General features: G+C 39.4%; 1 protein-coding gene across 5 annotated transcripts; it reads right to left on the minus strand.

The window, feature by feature from the left end:
- Positions 1-7,537: 7,537 nt before the first annotated feature.
- On the minus strand, positions 7,538-24,065 carry LOC124270750. 5 transcript variants are annotated; one of them, XM_046705803.1, is made up of 19 exons: positions 23,572-24,065; positions 20,663-21,585; positions 20,223-20,373; positions 19,807-19,922; positions 18,677-18,863; positions 17,974-18,113; positions 17,113-17,263; positions 16,759-16,908; positions 16,388-16,519; positions 15,791-15,876; positions 14,916-15,112; positions 14,243-14,389; positions 13,580-13,813; positions 12,159-12,355; positions 11,132-11,248; positions 9,949-10,116; positions 9,483-9,703; positions 8,217-8,505; positions 7,538-8,161 (listed from the first exon to the last, which is right to left on the minus strand). In XM_046705803.1, exons 2-18 carry the CDS (start codon positions 21,474-21,476, stop codon positions 8,258-8,260), a joined length of 3,456 nt encoding a protein of 1,151 aa, XP_046561759.1. In that variant the 5' UTR covers positions 21,477-21,585; positions 23,572-24,065; the 3' UTR covers positions 7,538-8,161; positions 8,217-8,257. The 5 variants fall into 5 exon arrangements, with proteins under 5 accessions (XP_046561759.1, XP_046561766.1, XP_046561775.1 ...); XM_046705810.1 differs by having other exon boundaries at positions 7,538-8,123; positions 8,213-8,505; XM_046705819.1 differs by having other exon boundaries at positions 7,538-8,505; positions 9,483-9,700.
- Positions 24,066-26,567: the final 2,502 nt, after the last annotated feature.

Below are 26,567 nucleotides of genomic sequence, written 5' to 3' on the forward strand. Positions count from 1 at the left end.
GACGTGAATGGCTTTTTAAGAGCTGACTTTTCCGTATCTGTCGTTATTCCACTGTAGGACTTTTCAATATTAGCCACTTTATCACAAACCGAGGAGGCAAACTGTTCATCGAAGTTTCCAGACGTCTCAGGCGTTGCAAGTGTTCATGCTACTTTCACTTACGCAACATAGGATTTGTAAGGCATCTTCTCACCGAATCTGCTGCTCATATGCTTGCCGGACACTTGTGTTATCCATGGATATTGTAACAGTTAGCACGGAAATATCTCCCAGGAACAGTTTGCCAGACTTCAGCGTGTGCAAAATACTGCTGCACGTATAGTCACCAGGACTTATAAGCAGTCTTCACATATGACACGAGTCCTTATATCACTGCTTGGTTTCCTGTACAAGCAAGAGTTCAAAAATGCTATCATCAGTCAGCTCCTCCATATTTGAATGATCTCATTCATAAATATGTACCACTGAGATCACTTCGATCTTCCGACCATCATCTAATTGAAGTACCAAAGTACAATCTGAAAAAGTTTGGATATAGATCCTTTGTTTATTTGGCTGCCAGTTTAGAGAACCCGTTATCTCTTCAAATCAAGGAGGCAGAATTCCTAACATGTTTAAGAGTGACCTCTAAACCTATCTCTTTAGGACTTTCTATAACTTGTGAGCACCCATGAAAAAAAGCCGCCATGAGCAAGCATTCTGTGTCTGGAGTTTGGCACAGTATAAGTGCACATATATTATCAAGCTCTCGCGAGAAACTGAGAAATATGTTATTTGTAGTTTAGCACGCACATGTTGACCTCTTAAAACAGAGACGATGTACCAGTATATGGTTTCTGCTTAAAATGCACACGTACGTCTGAATACATTATTTTCAGTGACTTTTCTGAGAAGGGAAATTGCATTATGCGTTGCCTCCATAGGGACAAAGCCCCCCTAAAATACCCTCCAGGTTCCATCCCGGATGAGGCGCTTGGACGCCGGCATATCAAACCTTTTTCTCTTTTGGGGTTTGAAGCTCTGAATATTACTGAAATAATGTGCATAGTATGATCAACCCCTACTCACGCACATTCAGTCTGTCAGGTGAGTGAGTGAGTGAGTGAGTTTAGTTTTACCCCGCACCCAGCAATATTCCACCTCTATGGCGGCGGTCTGTAAATAATCGAGTCTGGACCAGACAATCCAGTGATCAACAGCATGAGCATCGATCCGCGCATTTGGGAAACGATGACATGTGTCAACCAAGTCAGCGAGCCTGACCACCCGATCCCGTTAGTCGCCTCTTACGACAAGCATGGGTAACTGAAGGCCAATATTCTAACCCGGACCTTCACGGGTCAGTCTGTCTGGCTGGCACTCTGTTAGGCTGACTGCACTTCTTAAGGAAATGTCTTATTTGTCAGGTTACTGGATTTGGTACAACTAGTGCAATATCGTATACATTATTTGGCTCAAATACGGAATAAAATAGTTCCTCTACCCAAATTAGTTTAACTATATTTGAAAAAGAAATTCTTTTCGTCTTTCGGGGTCATTCAAAATAATTTTTAATTGTTAAAAGTAATTTCTCATTAAAGAAAATCAAATTTGTGTAGATGTTTTGCACACGGATTGTCCACCACAATCATTATTTGACTATTCAGTTCTCTGCTTGGTAAGGATCTGTTCATAAAATATTTTTTACAATCTTCTCCTCATTCCATTGCCCAGTTCTTCGATGAAGGAAGACAAACTGCAATTCTGGCTTAAGGACCTGCGTGTATGCCTGCCACCATGAACAGCTGCACACATCACGTTTCCACAGGTGTTTCTCTTCTAAACTTCGTTAGGACATGGGGTAGAATGTCTCCCAAGCACACATCAAGTGTCCACAGGTGTTTCTCTTCTAAACTTCGATAGGACCTGGTGTAGAATGTCTCCCAAGCACACATCATGTGTCCACAGGTGTTTCTCTTCTAAACTTCGTTAGGACCTGGGGTAGAATGTCTCCCAAGCACCTTGTTGCTGGTCATAAGAGGCGACAAAATTTATAAGCTATGTGGATTCCGGATTGGTCCCTGGCAACCCATTCTAGTCGTGGCATGGCTGGTGTCGTGTCCACCCGCCCTGATGGCGGGGATCGTTGCTAATAATATATACTATTGGCAAACAAAAATGGTAACTGATGAAATTATAGTTAAGATGCAATCACGATAAATGTCTGCATAATTTATTTCGGGCGTACAGATCACTGTCTGGTTTGACCACTATGTTGGTCTGTACCCAAATCCCAGTTTGATGGCATTCTGTTTGTAAACTTGGGATTGGTTGCCGTTGGTATTGCTCGCCATTTCGCCTGAACAGCTACCCAAAGCTGGGCCACGTTGCGGGAGTTGGGTCCCATGCGAACGCCCACCGCCCGAGAATATCCTACTGAAATTCTTCTATGACATGTCTGTGAACAAAGGGCTAGTTCGATGTCGCTATGTTCTCGGTGACGATCTGTGCACGTGTGGTTTGGATTGTCACATTGCAGTTGAAAATTTCTGCCGATAATTCAAGCCGCCAATGGAACAACAACAGGACATAACACTTCGTCAACATATTGCTAAAGTATGACTGATCATGTTGTAATGCCCTGGTGTTACCTTCCCCGATCCAGTCTTTGTGGACTGTGGTAAGCTGTCAGGGCCAAGACCGACACAAAGCCTTTGCTTTCAGGCGGGCAGCGGAGAGCTGCGTTTGTTTTGGAGGATGTTCACATTCGCCGTCCTGATTTGCACAGAATTTCTTTTGACAGCTAGAGCTGATTTGATTCTGTTGCCTTGTGCAAACTATCCACGTTCGAGGCCGCGAAGCTGCCAAGGATCTTGGGGGTTCCTGGGGCATGCTTCCCCGTGAAGTTTTTAAAATTAGATGCTCTCAGATGCAATTTCCTGCTTTCTGAAGGTAAAATTATTCCATTTATGTTATCTCGAATTTTGTATAAAATATTTTTTCCTGCTACATTTGACAAGTTTTTTCATGTTTTTTAAAAAAAATTCTTTGTTAAAAATTGCAGCATCTTTTCATAACGTTCTGAACTAAACTTTATAAATATGTTTAGACATATCTGTTCATTGAATGCAATCCTTTTTCTAATTCTAATAATTTTTCTAACTTCCTTCGTTTGTTAATTATCATTTTATAGGGTTCCCGGTAGTCTATGTCATTGCCCTGGATTCCTTATCTGATAATTGACTTTCGGAGTAAACCCACAGAACTGCTTCCAGTGATAATCAACGGTGAATGTGTTGAGACAGTGTCGGAGTATAAGTATCTGGGAACCATCATTGACTCTAAGCTGAACTGGAACTCTAACACTGAAGCCCTATACAAAAAGTGTCAACAACGTCTTCATCTCATGCGTAAACTGAGATCTTTTAATGTTAACCCATCTGTGATGTCATCTTTTTATGTAGCATTTATTCAGAGTATTTTAACATTTTCCTTCCATTGTTGGTACGGGTCTCTCTCAGTTCATCTCAAATCTAGAATAGACAAAATTGTTAACACTGCAAGTAAAATCGCTGGAGTCAGATTTGAATGTTTATCATCAATATATGAGCGGCAAATCGTGAATCAAGCTGTCAAAATCATATCTGACCGTACTCACTACTTAAATTCGGAATACAACCTTCTCCCTTCAGGCCGCCGATACAAAGTTCCAATTGTGAAAACAAAGAGAGCCCGTACATCCTTTATTCCAAGTACCATATCTCTCTTAAACAAATGTGAAGATGCCTAAATCAAAGAATTTATGTAAATATGTTTGGTATCTCTCTAATGTGTCAGTAGCTCTGCTGATGTAACACAAATTCTGAAAAGGCATTAAAGTATTATTCTATTCTATTCTATTCTATTATCCCCCGCAACAACGAAGTTCCGTCCGTGCGTGCGTCCGTCACACTTTGTCCGAAGCATATCTCCTAAACTATTAGTGATAGCTTAAGCAAACCTGGTACACATGTCAACCATGATCCCTAGATGTGCCTTTTAGGGGTTAGACCCAGATATGAATTTTGTTTTTTGCTGTTTCCATCGAAACGTGACTTAGGCTGTGGCTATGAGGATGTCATCTTGTCAGGAGCAGATCTCCCAAACTATACATGCTAGCTTCATCAAACCTGGTACACATGTCAACCATGATCCCTAGATGTGCCTTTTAGGGGTTAGACCCAGATATGAATTTTGTTTTTTGCTGTTTCCATCGAAACGTGACTTAGGCTGTGGCTATGAGGATGTCATCTTGTCAGGAGCAGATCTCCCAAACTATACATGCTAGCTTCATCAAACCTGGTACACATGTCAACCATGATCCCTAGATGTGCCTTTTAGGGTTAGACCCAGATATGAATTTTGTTTTTTGCTGTTTCCATCGAAACGTGACTTAGGCTGTGGCTATGAGGATGTCATCTTGTCAGGAGCAGATCTCCCAAACTATACATGCTAGCTTCATCAAACCTGGTACACATGTCAACCATGATCCCTAGATGTGCCTTTTAGGGTTAGACCCAGATATGAATTTTGTTTTTGCTGTTTCCATCAAACGTGACTTAGGCTGTGGCTATGAGGATGTCATCTTGTCAGGAGCAGAGATCTCCCAAACTATACATGCTAGCTTCATCAAACCTGTACACATGTCAACCATGATCCCTAGATGTGCCTTTTAGGGGTTAGACCCAGATATGAATTTTGTTTTTTGCTGTTTCCATCGAAACGTGACTTAGGCTGTGGCTATGAGGATGTCATCTTGTCAGGAGCAGATCTCCCAAACTATACATGCTAGCTTCATCAAACCTGGTACACATGTCAACCATGATCCCTAGATGTGCCTTTTAGGGGTTAGACCCAGATATGAATTTTGTTTTTTGCTGTTTCCATCGAAACGTGACTTAGGCTGTGGCTATGAGGATGTCATCTTGTCAGGAGCAGATCTCCCAAACTATACATGCTAGCTTCATCAAACCTGGTACACATGTCAACCATGATCCCTAGATGTGCCTTTTAGGGGTTAGACCCAGATATGAATTTTGTTTTTTGCTGTTTCCATCTAAACGTGACTTAGGCTGTGGCTATGAGGATGTCATCTTGTCAGGAGCAGATCTCCCAAACTATACATGCTAGCTTCATCAAACCTGGTACACATGTCAACCATGATCCCTAGATGTGCCTTTTAGGGTTAGACCCAGATATGAATTTTGTTTTTGCTGTTTCCATCGAAACGTGACTTAGGCTGTGGCTATGAGGATGTCATCTTGTCAGGAGCAGATCTCCCAAACTATACATGCTAGCTTCATCAAACCTGGTACACATGTCAACCATGATCCCTAGATGTGCCTTTTAGGGGTTAGACCCAGATATGAATTTTGTTTTTTGCTGTTTCCATCGAAACGTGACTTAGGCTGTGGCTATGAGGATGTCATCTTGTCAGGAGCAGATCTCCCAAACTATACATGCTAGCTTCATCAAACCTGGTACACATGTCAACCATGATCCCTAGATGTGCCTTTTAGGGGTTAGACCCAGATATGAATTTTGTTTTTTGCTGTTTCCATCGAAACGTGACTTAGGCTGTGGCTATGAGGATGCCATCTTGTCCAGAGCAGATCTCCTAAATTATACAGCTAGCTTCATCAAACTTGGTACACATATCAAGCATGATCCCTAGATGTGCCTTTTGGGGGTTAGACCCAGATATGTGGTTTCCATCGAAACATGACTTAGGCTGTGACTATGAGGATGTCTTCTTGTAGTGGCCATCCTCACTCACCTTAACATTACTGCTGTAGACAGACCAAAACAAACATAAGTTCCATCATGAGTTTCAAAATATACACATTCTCTGAAGAAAGTTAAAAGTTGTCATTCTTTGAATTCAGTGAGAACTTTTACCATTAACTCATTCTATCTGTTTAATATGAGCATATTAACAACATATAAACATGTCATATTACCATGGTTACTACAGAACAATCCCTACCTGTCATAATGCTGGGTAACACTCAGGGTTTGCAAGGTATCAGGATGCAGGAAGTAGATCATGCTTTCTGTTACAGCCATGACTTTGTTTCCTCCAAACAAAAGACTTCTTATTTCTGCGAACTCCTCACTGAGAATCTCATCTTCGGTGATTGGGTCACATCTGACTCTGAAACAAAGAAGAATTGACATCATCATCACATAAGTCACATCATTAGGCCTACTACCAAAATGCCTTCAAATTTTCAGCCATCAGAGATCACACCCTGATAATAGTGAGTGAGTGAGTATGGTTTTACTCCGCTTTAGCACTATTCCAGCAATATCACGGCGGGGGACACTAGAAATGGGCTTCTCACATTGTACCCATGAGGCTGTGACTATGAGGATGTCTTCTTGTTGCATTTCCATGGCAACAAGTTAGGCTTCAACTGAATTTGGTGGTAGTGCTCCTTTCTGGAGCAGATCTTAAAAACCTTTCAGTACTCTCCTTCCACTTTGCTGTATACACTCCAAAACATTTGACATAATCATAACTAGTAGACATATTCATAAAGAGTATTTTGCCGTTGAGGGGGTATTGATGACTTCGTCTTCTTGTTTTATTTATTAATGGTTGTTGTAATCATATGTAATTAGGTGTATCATTCTGGTACCGATCATCTGTCAGATGGGCTGACTGCAATCTTTGCGTCATTAATTGAGGTGTGGATTTCAGTGCTGCGGTGAGGGTATATGTCACTCAAAAGAGTTTTATATCAATACTTTGATGAACCAAAAATAATCCGTTATTAAATCTGCGTTTTTGACAGCACAGAATTTCTGCAGCACTGAAAAAATAATCCACTAATTCACATAACAGTTTTACGCTGCTTTCACCAATATTCCAGCAATATCATGAGGTGGACAACAGAAATTAGCTTCACACATTGTAGCCATGTGGGGAATCGAACCCAGGTATTCATGTGACGAATGCTTTAACCACTAGGCTACCCCCACCTACCTATTCCTACTTGAGTGCAATTTTAAAGGCAAGCCCTCTAATTTCATGGTGGATCATACATGAAAGATTATAAGGCAACACCCATTTACAGTGACTATCATACTGTGAAGAATTAATGATGACCAATTAACTGAAGTTATCAATCATTGAAGAATTCAAGGCAACTCCTATTAACTGAAGATATCAAACAACGAATAGTTAAGAATTTCCCCTATTAAATGGGGATATCGAACATTGATGACTTAAAAATGACCCCCATTTATGTTGAGTAAAGGTCATTCAAAAGTAGAAAGCTTGTAATTTAGAAACTTTATGGCCTTCACTCACTCATCGGAGAAAGTCAACTCACACCTGTTTACTTCAGTGTTCAATCCAAGAATGGAATGACCTCTTTTTTTGAGTCCAGTATTTTTAATGGGAGTCTTTTACTGTTGTCAAAATGTGCGCACATGATCAAAATTTGAGGCCATTTATAAGTAATATTTCTGAAAGTCTTCTTTCCTGGGATAGGAAAAAACATGGACACAGACAGAGATTTGTATACTTTAACTGTTCATCACATACATTTATTATAAGGCAAAATAAATATACAGTTTAATATATACAATACACAGTATATAAAAATATATAGAAACAACATCACACTGCAAGTAATCTGTCTTAACAATCACTGCTTTCATGCTGACAAAGTCTCTGGGTCATGAATTAACAGCACCAAGTTTAGGTAGGTGTAGTGGCCATCATACATAGGCATCAAACCATGACTCATTTCAAAGAAGTCAGCACAGTTCTGCAGCTGTCATGCATACACTATTCTCAACACTAACTCAATCTGTGGAACATCCTCTCTGCAGGATCAGACCAAGTACTTTCTTCTGATCATCATTCACAGCCAAAACCATCTGTTATTCACAGATGGCCAATCCGTGACAGTTCCTGATATTCACAGGTGTACGCCTATAATCCCCTGATGGCCAGTCTGTGACAGTTCCTGTTATTCACAGACATATGCCTATAATCCCCTGATGGCCAGTCTGCGACAGTTCCTGGTATTCACAAATGTACAGCTATAATCCCTGATGGCCAGTCTGTGACAGTTCCTGTTATTCACAGATGTCTTGTCTGTGACAGTTCCTGTTATTCAAAGACATACACCTATAATCCCCTGGTGGCCAATCTGTGACAGTTCCTGTTATTCACAGACACACACCTATATTCCCCTGATGGCCAATCTTTGACAGTTCCTGGTATTCACAGACGTACACCTATAATCCCCTCATGGCCGTCCCTCATAAAGACATGCCAGCCCCTTCTGCCACAATCTGTGTCTGTCACCCCATCCAACTCCTTTAGGTACTCCACACAGAAACATCTTGGTCCAGGTCCAAGGAAGGGCAGTACCCCAAGGATCTTCCCATGATGGTTATAGTGGAACACATGCTCTCTGTAGAAGTTGTCTTCACCTCCCTTTTGAACAGTGACTGATACCAGAAAGTCCACTGAAAAGAAGGAGATGATGAAACACAACATTAATGGCAAGAAATAGAAAATCAGATGTTACCATCAGGTTAGTTTCAGGATACAAAAGATTTGTCAAAGATGAACAATCCATATCAGTAGTCGTTTCTCGGCATGAGTGAGTGAGGTATATTGCGGTCTTGAGCAGTCATCTATCCACTGTGTAACAGGAGGCATTGCCTTCACACACGCATGGTTCACACATGGCTAATCAACCTAGGATTTCCACTTGTAGAGGGGGTGGTGGGGTAGCCTAGTGGTTAAAGCGTCCGCTCGTCATGCTGAAGACGCAGGTTTGATTCCCCACATGGGTACAATGTGTGAAGCCCATTACAGGTGTCCCCACTGTGATACTGCTGGAATATTGCTAAAAGTGACATTAAACAATACTCATTCACTCCCTCTAGAGAGCATGCACCAAGACAACCTACCTTGAACAAGTATACTGCCTGGGGGGGTACTATCAAGGACATGTGTGTTACTGCTATAGCACTGGGAAAGACTCCTTCCCATTCCTTGCATTATTCCCTTACAGGGAAGGTAGGAAGTACCTATCTTGAGTATGAGGTCTGGCATCAAATTCTGAACACATTCTTTACAGATGTGATCAAATGATTTCTATTTTGTTTGTGATTTGGCGATATACCAGCTATATGATGGTTTGAACTGGTCAAACCAATGATTAATTATCATGAGCACTCATCCCTGATGTCTAGGTATGATGCATACAGTCACAAAGTCTCTGAATCTGACCAACTGGCTTTATAGATCACCTCTGGGGGGGCCTATTCTAACCCATAATCTCCAAAATCTAATTGTATCACATAAGATGAATGATTGGTCGGGGCATGAGAGATACTAGCATACATTTTGTCCAAATATATTATGGAAACTCATCTCATTTACTGTTTATCCCAGTTCTGTTACACCTGACATAAAGAAGTATTATTCCATTTACCATCTTCTCTGATGGTGTAGACCTCTGTTGCAACTCCAGGAACCAACAAGTCTATCACAACCTCAACAACATCATCTGTGACATCCACAAACATCAACATTTCACCGATGCCAAATGCAAGTCTCGTCTTCTCCTCCAGTTTTTTCTTCTCCAGGATCTTGACTGGAGATCCTGACGGAAAGCGGATGTTGTGGCCATCCTCACTCACCTTAACATTACTGCTGTAGACAGACCAAAACAAACATAAGTTCCATCATGAGTTTCAAAATATACACATTCTCTGAAGAAAGTTAAAAGTTGTCATTCTTTGAATTCAGTGAGAACTTTTAGCATTAACTCATTCTATATCTGTTTAATATGAGCATAGTAACAACATATAAACATGTCATATTGATGAATGTGACTGTGTTTCATAATGCCCTTGCTTTGAAGATGATTACCATGGTTACTACAGAACAATCCCTACCTGTCACGATGCTGGGTAACACTCAGGGTTTGCAAGGTATCAGGATGCAGGAAGTAGATCATGCTTTCTGTTACAGCTATGACTTTGTCTCCTCCAAACAAAAGACTTCTTATTTCTGCGAACTCCTCACTGAGAATCTCATCTTCGGTGATTGGGTCACATCTGACTCTGAAACAAAGATCAAAAGAATTAACATCATCATCACATAAGTCACATCATTAGGCCTACTACCAAAATGCCTTCAAATTTTCAGCCATCAGGCAAATCACAGCTACTTGTTGCCCATAGAGATCACACCCTGATAATAGTGAGTGAGTGAGTATGGTTTTACTCAGCTTTAGCACTATTCCAGCAATATCACGGTGTGGGGCACTAGAAATGGGCTTCTCACATTGTACCCATGTGGGGAGTCGAACCCGTGTTATCGGCGTGACGAGCAGATGATTTAACCACTAGGCTACCTCACCCCCCCTTGATAATACATGCTTTGCTTTAGTATGTAGGTAATTACCATTTTAGCCAATAATTAGGATTCCACAGTCTGTAAATTAAATACCTGTAAGAAGTATGCAAGTAAAACAATGAAACCAAAAAATGAAAAAACAATAAATACATAAAAAACAAGCACATGCCATTATTTACTGAACTTGATACAATTTCAGACATCATCAGCCATCAGCTAAACTTATGTCCCGTATTTTAGGACCAAATGAATTGTACAACTTTTAAATCATACAGCATTCCACTGAAAGTTACGACAAAAATGAACTGCTTGTTTTCATTTAGAATTTTCCGCATTTTGTAATTTCTGAGCCGGTGGAGATTTTGGATTAGATCTCCAGCAAGTTGCACATGTCAGAACTGACTACATGTATATGAATGTTGTGGTCAGGTCCCAGACAAACTAGCAATTGATATAATCATTATAATCCAACGTCTTTGGTGTTGTATGCCAAGCACTCAACCAAGTCATCTGTTGGATTTACTCACTGAGGTTTCTTTATCCTCTGACATTTAATAAAGAATTCACTAAACCGAACTAATCAAATGATCACCAATAATGGCAAATATTTGCAATTTTTCAAGCAGGAAGGGAATGTCAATTTTTCTGTCATTACAAAAACCGTCCTGTGTAAAACATTGTTCTTCTCAACGCGAAGTTATGTTAAGCTTCCCTACCAACCTGAGTTTGTCAGTAGTAAGCCCATACAGCTTACTCCCAAGGACATGTGGTGCCACCATTTGATTATCTGAGATGGTTTTGAGTAGCTTTCCTTTCTTGCCATATACATACTGCTTCCTGCAATACACAGAGAAAAATTGTAATGTTTTAATAATCGCCTCTAATGCTGCATTACCTTGCTAATATTTGAGGACATTTACTCTAGTTTTGGAATATGCAATCTGCGTGGTACAAACACATTAAAATCAGATGTTTTACTGTGATATGACACTGCTCAAGAGCCCACACATCCTTTCTGTGGTAACCAGACACAGCCCTCAGAGGCTTCCACGCTGACCATCGCAAAAATGCTATGTTGACATATTATAGTCAAATCTGAACAAATATTATCTTTAACATTGGCTTATTGATTGTTGTTTAACACTGCACTCAGCAATATTCCAGCTATATGGGGGTAGTCTGTAAATAATCAAGTCTGGACCCAGTCCAGTGATCAACATCATGAGCATCGATCTACACAATTGGGATACGATGACACATGTCAACCAAGTCAGCAAGCCTGACCACCTGATCCCATTAGTCGCCTCCTACGACAAGCATAGGTTACTGAAGACCTATCTTTAACCAGCAAAAGTAAGGCATTTATGATAAATGAATCCAATTTCTCTCAGCTATAGTTTGTTTCAAAAGCCTTAATCTTGCCGTTGTTGCTGTAAATAACAGTGAGTTAGTGCTTTGGTGACCACTTCACAAATGATTTTGCTGAGTTTACTGTAAATAATGTCAAATGAAATTTTGAATAAATTTTAACAAATAGATCAATAAGTTAATGTTTAAAGAGCATTGCTGCATTAACACCATTGCTACAAAAGAGGAAGTCATAAATTGGAAACTAATTGTTTGATGTATGACCCTAAATATTCGACTATTAAGGAGAACAATTTGACGCCTGACATATTGATTCTCACAGTCATTAAGAACCATGTGATATCCTTAACTATCTAGAACTATCTCTGTGACTGAGGACCTGTGATTCCTGTACTCTTTCAGAATGCCCATGTGCCACATGATATCGTCTGGAGGATGGCTCCTGTGTTTACTGGTCATCTTCAGGGAGAGTATGCTGGACGCCTGGGGGTCATCGATGCGGTCACAGAAGTCATGAGAGTGTTCTGTGGTCAGATAGGGCTGCATGAAGCTTTCCTTACTGGAACAGTCTACAAACTTAAAAGAGGAATAAGAATCAAAGTGTCATCATCCTTATGTTGAAAACTACATATTGAGGAAGCAAATTTATCATTCATTTGATGAAGGTGAAAGGCTGTTCATAATTTATGTCTAGGGGCGGGGTGATGATGATTTTAATGGAGAAGCATGTACAATGTAAAGGACCTCCCCTTAACTTTATGTACAAAGTAAGTGACCCTGCATTACATGTACAAAATCGATTAAACACAACCACCACCACCCACCCACCTTTCTTGTAATAAAAAAGTTGACATCCATAACATTCTCTTCCTTATTTGTATCACTTTTTAATGCCATTCAAAGACCTGATACATACTGAGGGGTCACTAGATCAAAAAGGCACTGAAAACATCAAGTCTCTCCACATGATATCTTGATTATGCAGTGTATGTTATATCTATTCTGTAAGGTTAAATAGTATTTGTAAACCTGTTTATGCTTATGGTATTGTAGGTATCTTCATATCTCATAGTAAACCTGTGACTGGATCGTCAATCTGACATGTAATGATTTCAGGGTCTTGAGCCCACTTAAACCCCTTTACCTTGCTGGAGGTTTAAACCATGGAATAATGTTTCAATGATAACTTAAATACTCTGGACCCATTCTCCACTATTGCCTTGAAATAGTATTTACCAACAGGGAGTGCTGGAACAGACCTCAAGTGTGGCGTTAAACATCAATCCAACCAACCAAATCATAATATCAATCTCTGGTTTCACAGGTCAGCATATATGCAGGTTGCCATTATAGGCCACCATCTTACAGCTGGAATATTGCTGAGTGTGGCAATTAACTTCAATAAACAATAAAGTCTGTCAGGGACATTGTTGCAGGGTTGTCTTACAGATGTTCGCCTTGCAGAGTTGCATACCTCAAGCTTCTTCAATAGTTTTACGATCCCAAATTATGATTATCTTTCTAGGTTTAATAGCACCATATCTACCCTAGAGGGTTTCACAAAAGTAACAAAGTCTAGAGCTGCAGGTTTTCCTCCTGCATTAAGCTAGTTAATATCACTGAATAACTGTTTAAAACGGAGTTAAAACCTAACTCAATCATCACTGCTAGGTACTTGACTCTTTCAGATTTCATACAGCCGTGACTCATTTCCTGTCTCAAGATATTATTATTACTAAAGTGGTCCCTTGGAAAAACGTGTTCTATGTAACAACCTTCATATCTTCTAGGTGAACATACCACTTGAATCCTCTTTGGCGTGTAGGTATCATAGACTGCCAGGTAGACAGTGTCTCTGTAGGCAAAGCACTCCTCAACCACAAAGCTGAAACTATCTGGCTCATACTTGTAAGTTGGCCTGTCAGTTGGGTTGTCTTCTTGTATTTCTTTCTTAGAAAGCTTTCTTCTTTTGTCTGATTGGTGAGTAAATTTGAGAATCTTCTCCCAGAGGCGATTCTTAACTTCTTCTACGGTCTGAAACAATACAAATCTGACTTTCAGCTCCAACACCAACAGGTGTGATGCATTGACACATACCTGTATTGCAATAGTAGAGTCATGATATGATAATAATAACGCGATAGTTAACTTTATGTTTGCACTGAACTGTCCATGTTCATATTACTATCAACTTAATTCTGCTTGCACAGTTGGATAATCTGGGCTTTTTGCGAACATTCCATGCAATGAGTTTATGAAGTTATCTGGTTGGGTTATCACAAAATCTAACAAATAATATATGTTGCAAACTGATACAGAATTAAATCAGGAGATGATAAATAGTTTCAGTTAGACAACAGTGACAAATGGAAATATGTGCCAGATCCAAAAAGATCCATACAATTTTATGGCATTTCAATCCATAAATATTTAGCATTATTTTACAAAGAAAAGAAGACCCACGTGTTGAGACATTTTGTAGCCCTCAGCAAAACAGTATTCCAGGGCCATCTTCATCTTCTCCTCCCAGATGGCGCCACCTTTCTCACATGGAGAGGAATTGCGGAACCTGTTTGAGGTCTTCATGGCTTCAATGACTTCTTGGGCTCTCTAAAACACATTTGAAAGGGGTTCTTCAGTCCATCAAGTTCTTATGTTAAAAACGTAAATGACATTTTCGGCAATATTGATCATGAATGTCAAAAAATGGCCTCTACACATTGTTCCCACATTAGGAGTTAAACCCTTTGTCTTCATAATGAAACTGTTTCCATCTGAAATGGAGTCTCAGCCTAATTTTAGTTTGACTTGCTTAATAGTGGCTGATAGTGAGTGAGTGAATAAGTTGGGTTTTATGCTGCATTTAGCAATATTCCAGCAATATCAGAAGGTGACAAGTGAATGCCTTAACCACTAGACTACCTCACCGTCCCAGTAGCTGATAGATCTGATTACTGAACTTGACCTGTCTGAAATGAATCATCATCTACAACACAATGTGGCCAACAAAAGTGTTGAGCTAATAGATAAGGTGGAAGAAGCCTTCTGCCACATTAAGGTTTCAGCTAGATGATTCTTGCCAGTAAAGTACCCGCCACATGATGGTAAGGTTAACTTTCTGATGATTTCAACTCACCTGCTTACATACAGCCTTCAAAAAAGGTATAAGATCAAGTTTGACCCCTTGATCTCCTGGTCCTGTCCAAAATAGGGTCAGTTGTTGTGCATATGTTGTTGATTTAATATCTAGCAGGGAGTAATCAGGACATGACAGATGGACCATTGTGTCAGTGTCACGATACACCTCTGTCAGTGTTGGCACTATGTGTAATCCTGGGAGAGACAAAGAGTGATTGAGTGAATATTGATAAACAAATCATTTCTACACCATATCATAGCACCATGTCATCAATCTTGGTGTTTATATGAGACAGTTTTTTAGGTAGAGATGCTGCAATTAACTTTAATACATAGGTCTAGTGACAGATGATCTACAGATAACTTCTTGGGTCATTGAGTTATGTACTCGCTTGTGTTCATCTCACATGGGTATCCTAATTTTCTTTTGAGTAACCAAATAACTGTACTCACCTTACTCAAACTCAATTGGTTATGCCATTTTCCATTAATTTTAAAAATATAATAAAATTTAAATGTTAGTGTTTGTTATTTATATTTGATCTGTAATATGATAAACGATAAGAAAGACTGCAAGCTGTCAAGTTCATGTCCTTAAATAGAACTTCTCAATATACCTCAGTTATTTTATCTATCCACCGGTACGCAAGCAAAGACTTGACATTTTTGTGTGTACGCATGTAAGATCACATTTATTGAGTATTTACAAAAATTTAAGTGAACTTGTACGCAATAGACTTAATAGGAATTGAGTTTTAACATAAATATTTGTGTAATTTACGCAGATACGCAGCTTATCTGTACCTCTGGACACTATTTCTATTTGCTGGTTTACAGAATATTTCATCTCTTTCAAAAGACTATAGCACATACCATGTCTGTGGACTGGAGCATGGGGGAGTGGTGAGTTATTGAAGGAATGCCACTTGGTAGTCAGCCCTGACGTGTGAAGGTGAAGCCTGAAAGTACAGGCAACAGTAGTCACTTCATTGGGTTGGCCATACCCTGCTCACAACAGCTACTGTAATTTTGTATTGTTTACACTTTGGGGAGGTTGAGAACCAAGCAGTTTATGTATTTGCTCATTACAGGAAGATCCAGGTTCATTTCTCAATATTGTGCAGTGCCCATTGTAATACTGCTTGATTATTGCTAAAAGCAGCACACTCAATAACTAATATTGCTAAATGTGCACTCAATAACTAATATTGCTAAAAGCAGTACACTCAACAACTAGTATAACTTCACAACAGGAATGCTTCTTTGCTTATGAAGCATCATTTGAATATGGAAATAAGTAGTGCATTACTTTTAGAAACACCGCACTTTACCCTTCAATGTAAAGTTTACCAGATAGTGAAAGTTTTGATCAACAGTCCAAGTTTACCCTGTGTAAGATTCAACAGTCATAGTTTACCCTGTGTATGTATCAACAGTTAAAGTCTACCCTGATCAACAGTTACAGTTTACCCTGTGTACGGATCCAGTTTGAGGGCCCTGATAGGGGGCATCATCATCTGGAGATCAGCCGTGATAAAGCCAGCATCTGTCAGTCTCAGATTCAGGTCTGCCATGGACTGGTAGTCCCCCTCAAAGGAATTCCTAAGAACCAAATTGCTTTAAATTCAACAGCTTTGAAATATTAGAAAATAGCAAGAAATGAATTAGATAGTTGCTGTTCACACATCTCATGATTTCCCTATTAAATTATGTCTACTGGATGCAAAGACATTATCTGAATAGTCCAGTAACTATAGAAAGAGATTTTGACTGACTCTGTAAATAAGAAAAAAATATTACATGTAGCGTAAGCTTTGATCTAACTGACTCAAACTACTTACATGCTATTGACAATCCGAGGATGACCAAGCTGTGTCCTCCATATGACCTTGAGACATTTTGGAGTTCCATGTTCGGCAACATGGTCAAGAACTGGCTGCCATGGATTGTGTTGGTTATCTAGCCATGGAAGTGGCATTTCCAGTTTTTCTCTATTAGGAATGAAGACAATCAAAACAACAAAAGAAATAGTCAAAGAATCAACACAGTTTTGACGATATAGTTCTTTTGCTGAGTGATAGAATCATTGTATCACTTCCAAGATGACAAATGTTGCTTTTTTTCTTAGCTTAAAAAACTGTTTTGAAAAAGGATGTCATACTTTTTTAAGAATGGTTGAATCATCAGCTAGTTACCTGAAAATGAGAGTTGAGAATGCTCTTAAAGATTTCTTTTCATCTCCAAGCAAAGCCATCACCAGGGACAGATGGAGCAGCAGGAATTCAAAAGAATCTACCAGTCTCTCTATCAGCTTCACACAGTATTCGAGACGATTCTGAACACGCTCTGTGGACAAAAGCAACAGCAAGATATAAAACACATCTCCATAAACAATCATTAGCATTTCTTTACACAGAAGCATAAGTCAATAGCATAACTCAATCCTGAACACTCTCTGTGGACAGACACACCAGTCAATAGACAAAAGCAACAGTAAGATATAAAACACATCTCCATAAACATTCCTGAGCACTTTCTTTGCTCAAAGACACATATCCCTCTAACTCAATCCTGAACACACTCTGTGGACAACAGCAACAGTAAGATATAAAACACATCTCCATAAACATTCCTGAGCACTTTCTTTGCTCAAAGACACATATCCCTCTAACTCAATCCTGAACACACTCTGTGGACAACAGCAACAGTAAGATATAAAACACATCTCCATTAACATTCCTGAGCACTTTCTTTGCTCAAAGACACACATCCATCCAACTCAATCCTGAACACACTCTGTGGACAAAAGCAACAGAAAGATATGACCCACATTCCCACAAACATTCCTGAGCACTTTCTTTGCACAGAAGACAATAGACAGAGACACACATCCCCCAGATAATCCTGAGCAGTCTATGGACAGAAGTCATGTAGGAATTAGCTCTGAATAAAGCAGTCGGGTCGAGTAATGCTACCTTGGGTACCTTGGCCTATGCCCGTCCCAACCCTCATTCAAAGTAAAGTTTTATCTAACTCACTCTGTGCTGCATGCTCACCTTGTGCTGTTCCGCTGTGGAAACACAGAAAGGACTCCACAGGCTGGATGCTGGATCTCTGGGGACAGCTGGGATACAGGAAGTTCATAGCCCCTTCCCATGCACCAGCTGCCTGGGTGGCCTTCTCAGGTGTCATCACTCTATCAAGGGGAATGTAACAGTGATGTTTTAAATCATATGCCATGTTTTCCTTCTTTAATTCACCAGTATACACGTACAGGTTGCACATAGGTTATTAAAGAAAGTGGCTTCTGTCAGAGAAGTAGATTTACAATTCTGCAGGTTGTTGAAAAGGTCTCAGTTTGGGAATTTGGTACAGATATGTAGCTAGTCTTAGCCTAACAAAATAAAATAACTTTGAAAATGCGTATTTGAATTTTTGTAATATTTGGCAAAATAGCCCTAAAAATCAAATTAAAATCATCTTGGTATTTAGGTATGAGAATATCTGTTATAACAATGTCAGAATTTACAGTTTGAACTGTAAGTGTAGAGACTGGCCTGAGCACAAAAACACATATTGTCAATGTCAAAATTGATAACATGCTTCCATTGTGTATCTGTATACTAATATTTGTGTTCAGGTTTAGCTGGTGTTTTAATGACCATATTAAAGGTACATTGTGTATCAGTGTGACCAATATGGATTTGGCTGCTTTTGAGGAGTTCAATTCACAGAGCAGCCAATCTGCTGTAGTCTTACCCTTGATCGTACGCACTGGCCATCAGCATGAACTTTTGTAGGCGAACTGACTTTTCCTCCCACTGTAACCTTGACCTCCACATTATAGAGTCAGACGCCTCCATGTACAGCTGCTTTGCTTTCATTGGTTCCTCATTCTGTGCGTACAACCGAGCTGCCTCGCACAAGAATACAGCTCTACTATTTTCTTAAAATGAAACACAACATTATTTCATTGCCTTTGTAATGAAGTTTTCCCCAAGGGAGTGAGTGAGTGAGTTCAGTTTTACACCACACTCAGCAATATTCCAGCTATATGGTGGTGGTCTGTAAATAATCGACTCTAATGGGGTTCTGGTTATCGTGGTGATCACACCCCATGCCATCACTAAGCCTCCACCGCACACTGCAGGCTGACAGACACTGATGTCAGTGTTATGTTAGCTCAAATCATCTTTGCAAAGTTTCACTTATCTAGCTTTGTATAGGCAGGCAATGGCTAACATGTTATCACCAAAAGTTGCATGAAATGAATTCATCAGTCACTCTTAAAATATGTATGAAAAAAAGCTGAAAAGCACTACAATAAATGTTTTGTCTGCTGCACAGAAGTTATATGTTTTGGTCTAGCAGGTTTTCTGAAGGACCACTTAATTTACAATAAATGCAGTTTGGTGGTCGAGTGTTATTTTCGTGATGAACAAAGGATTATTAGCTCCATGACTTCTGAAATCAGCAATAATTAGACTTAAACTTAAAACTTGTCTGTTTTCTCATTCTAATGGCGAAATGAGATCATACCTTTCACATCGAATTTTGATCAGGACTACATTGTCTGGAAGATATCCAAAGGGACAAATAGATTGTATAAACTGTAAGACTGACAAAACTGGCTTCGTTAACACTTACAGCATCAAGGCGACATTTTGTACAACAAACTTAAGATCAGAAAGGGCTTCTCCAGTCCCTACTCCAAAAGCACATTTTTAAAGTACCAGAAACTTACACCCAGTGAAAAGGATAACTGTAACAAACTACTAACAAAATACATACACATGTATTAGGCATATATGTAAAAGTATATCTGGACCTTAGTGAATGCAGATCTGGCAGGGCATTTCATATTGACAGTTGAGTATGGTAAACATTACCATCTTCAGTTTGTGCAATACGCAGAAAGCATTCAGCAGCCAGTTTGATGTTTCCCCGAGCCCAAAACACATAGGGCAGCGCACAGTTGAAGAAGACTTCAACTATAGCTGGGTATCTGAAACAAGAATACATAAGGCTGGGCTTCATCAAAGAAGACATCAGCAATAGCTGGGTGTCTGAAACAAGAATACATAAGACTGGGCTTCATCAAAGAAGACATCAGCAATAGCTGGGTGTCTGAAACAAGAATACATTGGGAAGTACTGCATCAAAGATGACATCCACAGCTGGGGATAAGAAATCACAAGACACTTTTTAAAACAGCTTTGAACAGTATTCCATTTTCAATTATGCTATGGTGTGTATTATAATCTTTAAAGCTACCAAATTCAAAATGATCAAATGTTACACCCACCTTTTTTTGAGGTTTTTCCTTACAGAGTAGACCATAGTATCTGTGGCTTTCCGAATGAGCTCTGATTCTGAGCTGCAGTTTCTGTACACATTACTGAGAAGTCCAAGAGAAATATGCTGAGGTAGCATCAGTTCTATCACACTTGCCACCACTGTCAAAAACAATGTTAACAACTGTTAATAAGCCAGACCTTGAAACTAACTTTTCCTTTAAGAGCAAAATGATATTGTTTACAAACATCAGCATCCATCTATGCAATCAGGACAGAATGATTGGCATTAGCCAAATCAGCAAGCCTGACCACCCAATACCGTTAGTTGCCTTTTACAACAAGCAACGGTTGCTGAAGACCAGTTCTAACCCGTAGGTACATTATGAATGGGCGTATTATATGTCAGTGACACATTGTATATTCATGTATGGCATTCACCTGGAGTTACCTGATAACTGACAAATAGGAAAACACTTCATAACTTCACCCCAGTTCCCAGCAGGGCACTTCACTTGGTTGACATAAGAAAAAGGCAGGATTGAAGTGCATTCCCCATCAATGTAGTCTCTATATATTGATTCAAATGCATCATCATTCCAGATGTTTCTTGTTCTTACTATCAGGTCACGGTATGTTGTGATGGTTGTCTCATTAACACCATAGTTCTTCAATGTTGTCAACATAATAGAATCCCTTTCCATAAAGGCAAGGAGATCATGAAGTGATGAGAGCTGAATACTTGTAAAGGCCTGGTCTCGCCTTCTCTCATACAAAACATCTTTTATGGGAAGAGGCACGCTGCTTATTAATTGTTGTTTCTGGCGAAAGTGCTTTGCTGAAACCGAACGAATACACATCTCAAACAATGTCAAAACATTTCGGATGTCAGGTCTTGAGGTTTCATCAGAATAACCAACAAGATCTTCAAGTTCAAAGTCAATGTTTTCAACATTTCTAAATGGGGCATCATATTCTGCATAATTTGGCAACATGTGTGTTAACCTATTATCCTGCCTTTGCTCTTGTGTCATATTTGGAACTTCATTTCTTCCCACTTTGGTTTGGCTTGAAAGGGTGTTGACACTGTCAAACACACTGTTTGTATTGTCAGAAGCTAAAGCTGTTTCCCCTACAGCCTTGTAGTCTGCTGACTGATTCACATTGTCAATATCACTGTCAGATAAACTTGTTTTTTGCTTTTGATTGATCACTGTCACTGGAGTTATCTCCCTTTGTTTTGCTTTCTGATGAATCATTTCCATCACTGCCTGAGCTTAGGACCTGGTGACATGTTGTCCCTCCAGGTTCTCCATGGGGTCTGGATTCCTCTGGTCTCCGCTCCATCTGGGTTACCTCTTCATCCATGCCTTGCTGAAACAGGGAAATATCTGAGAAGAGCCGCACACTGAATCAAAACATAAAAACATTTTGGGAGCATCACAAGGGATTCTGAGAAACACAAGGGTGAAGAAAAGTTGTGGAACAAAACAAAAATATTTATTTAGGGGAGGATTATGTATACAGTGCTTGCATGCCAGGGTCTTAAATGTCATTATTTATAACATAAAATTGTAAATATCACCCTCCATTTCTTATTGGGCCCTTTTAGTTAACAGATATGATGAAATTTTGATTGTGAAATTAATTTCGAAATATTTGACATTATAGAAAAAAAATTCTGATATGAAATACTATCTTGTGAGTGCATGTTCGTAATACTTGTAACAGAGAGAATATAAATACAGAATCATAAACAAAACTTACTCCAGGGAAGCAACATATTATTTCAACCTGCAGTCACCCAGTTAAATCCCCAAATCCTCTAAAGCAATCCTTCTGTACACATTTTATGTTAAAATTTTATTTCAACCTCTCAAACAATCCTGGCCTTATGGGTTATTCAAATCAGAAGCTGAAAGTTCAAGTTTCGTGTATGTTTTTGTCTAGGACTGAGTTCTGTCCTAAAAGGAGTTATAGGAGCATGCCAAGGGACATAACTCTGTGGAGTTCGCTGGAAATAATGTTCAGCCGGTAGAGGGTGCGAGATTTGATTTAATGCAACGTTGCCTTAATTCATTCGGACTTTTTAATTTAATATTGTAATCTAAATACGTAAATTTTTGGGGAATATTATATGGTAACTTCCCCCGAGGGCTGATGCATTATTTATTTAAGGGAATTGTGGTGTGAAATACTGCCTTTAATTTTCTGTTTCCTGTTAAATATACAGTCACTTGCAGCACCAATAAACTACCTGAATTGGATAACTTGTACAAACCAAGATCTATACCCTAACCACTTGGACAGATTCATGCTCAAACCTTACATGACCAGTACCCACTTGCATCTAATCAAATGGATGACTATAACCTCAAAACCGCTTCATGGCAGTGTTCCTATATTTATTCCCAGATTTCCTCCCATAGCACTATTCAAAGCTGGCAATGAAAACTGGAAAATATTAAAGGAATACTTAAATTTTCCTGTGTTCCTGTATTTGTTTCTCTCAGTATATATATGATCAGAAACATTAATCAACTTTGTTTGATTTTTATGTCACATAACAACACAAGAGTAGTTTAGTCACTAACTTCCTCTTACACTGACTGACTTCCAAGTAAACAGTAATTTTAGGTATGACTAAAAAGATCAATAATTGGAAATATATTCGAGGGGAGAAATTATTTTGACTATCGACATCAAAACTGTGGCATCGATAATATTGTACATAAACTACTGATGAAAGTTTTAACATATCGATACAAACTTTGGTCTTTATTCATGGGATGGCTCTAAGCTATGTTCAAGACGGTGTTTAGTTTGCAATCCAGGTCAAAATATGTTATGACTCACTCACTAGTGATGTGAAATTTGTTAATTTCTTTTAGATTTTGTTTGCATTTTTACTCAAAGTTAATTATCCAATATTTATCAATATAATCAAACGATTTTCAGTTAACAAGTATCAATCTCTTATGGTCAATAGCAATTAAGACCTAAGTAATTTAAACACTAAAACAACAATATGCCCCAACACAATGTATATATTTAGTATCTAATGTTAGAAGAGTAAATTGACTATAATCACAAATTACTTATGTCATCAACTGATAAATGAAACTAAAGAATGAAATGTAGAATTAATTAATTTTTCAAACATAAAATAAACATTTTAATTGTATTAAATTTAAAAATATTTTATTTTAAATAAAAAGTGTATAATAAATGAAGGTCAGAAATATATCGATTCATAAATGAAGGAATTACTCCTACGATAGCAATTCCTGTTCTGAAGACTTTGGCACACGAAGTCGAGCAGACGAGATTTTTGTTCGTCGGGTGTTTTACACTGTGTACCTGTTGCAGACTCTGACTTCGTGACAGGGTATCATGCCTCCTTCCCGCTGTGTGCCTGGACTGTGGCAAGTGTTGCAATGTATATGCAAAGAGTTAATTTTGAAGATGTGTGGTATTTCCCCAGTGGGTGTAATCCACCCATCTCTTGAACGTGATTTCGATGGTGCAACAACAAATGGGAAGTAACTCTCATCTTGTTGTTTTTGTATACCGCTAAAGTAAGTACATAGGGTATATAAGTTTGGTTGTTTATTAATGATATCTATAATTACCAAAAAATGACATATGGCATTAAATTATTTCAAGATATATTTAAAACAATAGCAGATAATATACGTAATGCTTGCTACGCGCGTGACTGTCTGACACGCAATAGGTTAATGCGTTTTTCGTTTCTATATTTCCGAGATGCTTTTTGACATTTCCCTTTTCTTTTATAAGGGGGACCACTCGGAACGACACTATTTACGTTAAACGTATCGATGAAATGTGGGTTAGGCCCAATAGTCAGGGAGCTTAGGGCTATTTTCAGGGTATTTGGTTCAGGTTCTTCCAAAAGCACCAAATTTGGCACAGAGGTAGCTTAAGACATACTAAGTTGATTTCTGACGGGCGCCAAGATGGCCGCCCCCTGTGGCGGCCATATTGGACAAAAAACAAAATGGCCGCCGCCCCGATTTAAGAACATTTTTAGTCATCAATTGTACATAATCATGTTGTATATCAAATGAAAGACAATAAAAAGAGCTTTACAATGATATATAAATGACATTTGTTTGAATTATATTAAAGAAGTGATAAGAAAAATAAGATCTAGAGGGTTGACCAAAAACATCAAAATGTCAATAAAAAAACGTCAAAAGGTCAAGGTTGCTGATGAACTTGCAAAAACATATAGCTGTGCAGCTGAGCAAAAGGATGCACTTACGTTTATGCGAGCTGCTATGACGATGCACAAGTTATGTTTAAGGAACCAAGAATGTTTTTGTGGATCCTTCCCTGAAAATTGCCTTTCGACACCAGTCAGCGAGGAAATGAGAACTTTCTTTAATGTCGTACTCAAAGGTCCAGTAGCCTTTCATGGGTATGAGAAAATCTGTAGTGATTCAGAATTGGATGCTCGGGAGAAAATTGCCTGCAACATTTCCCAATTACTTATCTACAACACCTTTAAAGGTACACATCATACTGTACGATCATCAGCAGTTGGTCACAGTAAGGAGAGGGAAACCCCATTCCCTCTTTATTATGGACTCAAACTGCATGGACTTGGGCGGAATAAAACACACATTGAGATCGCAAAGGAACAGAGTTTGTCAGTTTCCAACAGCCGTGTCATGGAAGTTAAGAGAGATGTTGCAAGAGCAGTGTGTGCTCGTCACAGAGTTGTGGTACCAACAAACAGTCGTTTCAAAGTCTTCACTACACATGATGTGGATAATCTTGACAGCAAAGCACAAGGGAATTTCTCACAAGATGAATTTCATGGCTATGCACTCAGTGTGACCAATCATCTATCAAAGGAAAATATGGGAGTAAAGCGTGCTCCGATAATCCTGGATCCAATGGACACAACCCCTCCAAAGTTGCCGGACTCTTATACGATTCAACAACCAGTGGAACTCTCTGAGACAGATGTCTGTGCTCCAAAATCTACTACAAACCAAGTCTTGTTGAGAAGATTCAATGGAGAAGGATCAGGCATGGATTACACACGTCTCAGAGGTATTGAACTAGGGTCCTGTAGAAGAGGGTGACATCATCACCTGGGCAGGGTACAACTCGTCTCTTGCAAGTGACAGATATGTGAAACCTCCAGCAGAGATTGGTATATACCCTCAGTTCAGTCTTATGGCCAAGGACCAAGCCCATGAACAGTCCAACAAATCCCTCCAGGAACACGGAGGTGCAACTGGTCTTATATGCTTTATATGCTTGCAGGACCAGACTGTGTGCGGATGGTAAAGGAGTTTGAATCAACACATGACCTTTCACCCCAGGCAACAGCTCATCATGAGGAAGGACACCATTTACAAGTCAAATTTCAAAAAAGATATTTTATCTTTTGTTCATGCAGTTGAACAACTTGGAAACCCATTCCTAGCAACCGGTCAGGAGCTTGTTGCTCTGGATACCCAAACTGTCATGGAGCCGTCCGTCGTGAACAGTCTGTTACAAATCTCTGAAGCTGGCAAAGCCCTGCATGCAGGTTATGTCCAAGAGAGACTGGTGAAGATAACTGTGCCTGTAACCGATACAATCAAAAAAACAACAAGCTGACCTTTGCAAATCGACCTGACCCAGGAGAAAAGGACCTAAGGATGTTGGTGTTCAGAAACAAAACATGATATTGGTGACACAGCTCTTCCTTTCTTTGCTGTCCCGCCCAGATGCAGACTTTGCCGACTTTTTTCAAGTATGAAAATCAAAAGGAACCACCAAGCCTAGCTGACAGAGGGTCATTGAGATTTGGAACAAAGTCAGACATACTGGACTGTATCAAGGCACCAACTGGCCGTACAACTGCTCCAAAACTAGCAACAGTCATGGTTTTGGATATGGCAGCAGTCATCCACATGCTGCGCCCAACAGTAGCAAAAACATTCTCTGACTATGTGTCCCTTCAAGTCATTCCATATCTTGAGGCCCAGATGAAGAATGGAGCCCAACGGATTGATGCGATATGGGATAACTACCCAGAGAGTAATAATCTTAAAGGCCTCATTCATCACCGCCGTGGGATTGGTTCAAGAACAAGAGTTGGTGATGGCAGCACCCTGATACCAAACATGAATCGAACAGTGGTTTCCTAAAGAATGAGGAGAACAAAAGGGAATTCTTCTCATTCATCAGCAGTCAGATCTCCAAAACGGACATGGATGGAAAGCTTCTTCTGAGTACCCACTGTGAAAATGTGCTTTCAAACCAACAGTGTGACCTGGGTACACTACAGCCATGCAACCATACCGAGGCTGACACAAGAATCATCCTTCATC

Source organism: Haliotis rubra, unplaced genomic scaffold (genome assembly GCF_003918875.1).
Source record: "Haliotis rubra isolate DU_JTF1 unplaced genomic scaffold, ASM391887v1 Scf1020, whole genome shotgun sequence".
NCBI classification, from domain to species: domain Eukaryota; kingdom Metazoa; phylum Mollusca; class Gastropoda; order Lepetellida; family Haliotidae; genus Haliotis; species Haliotis rubra.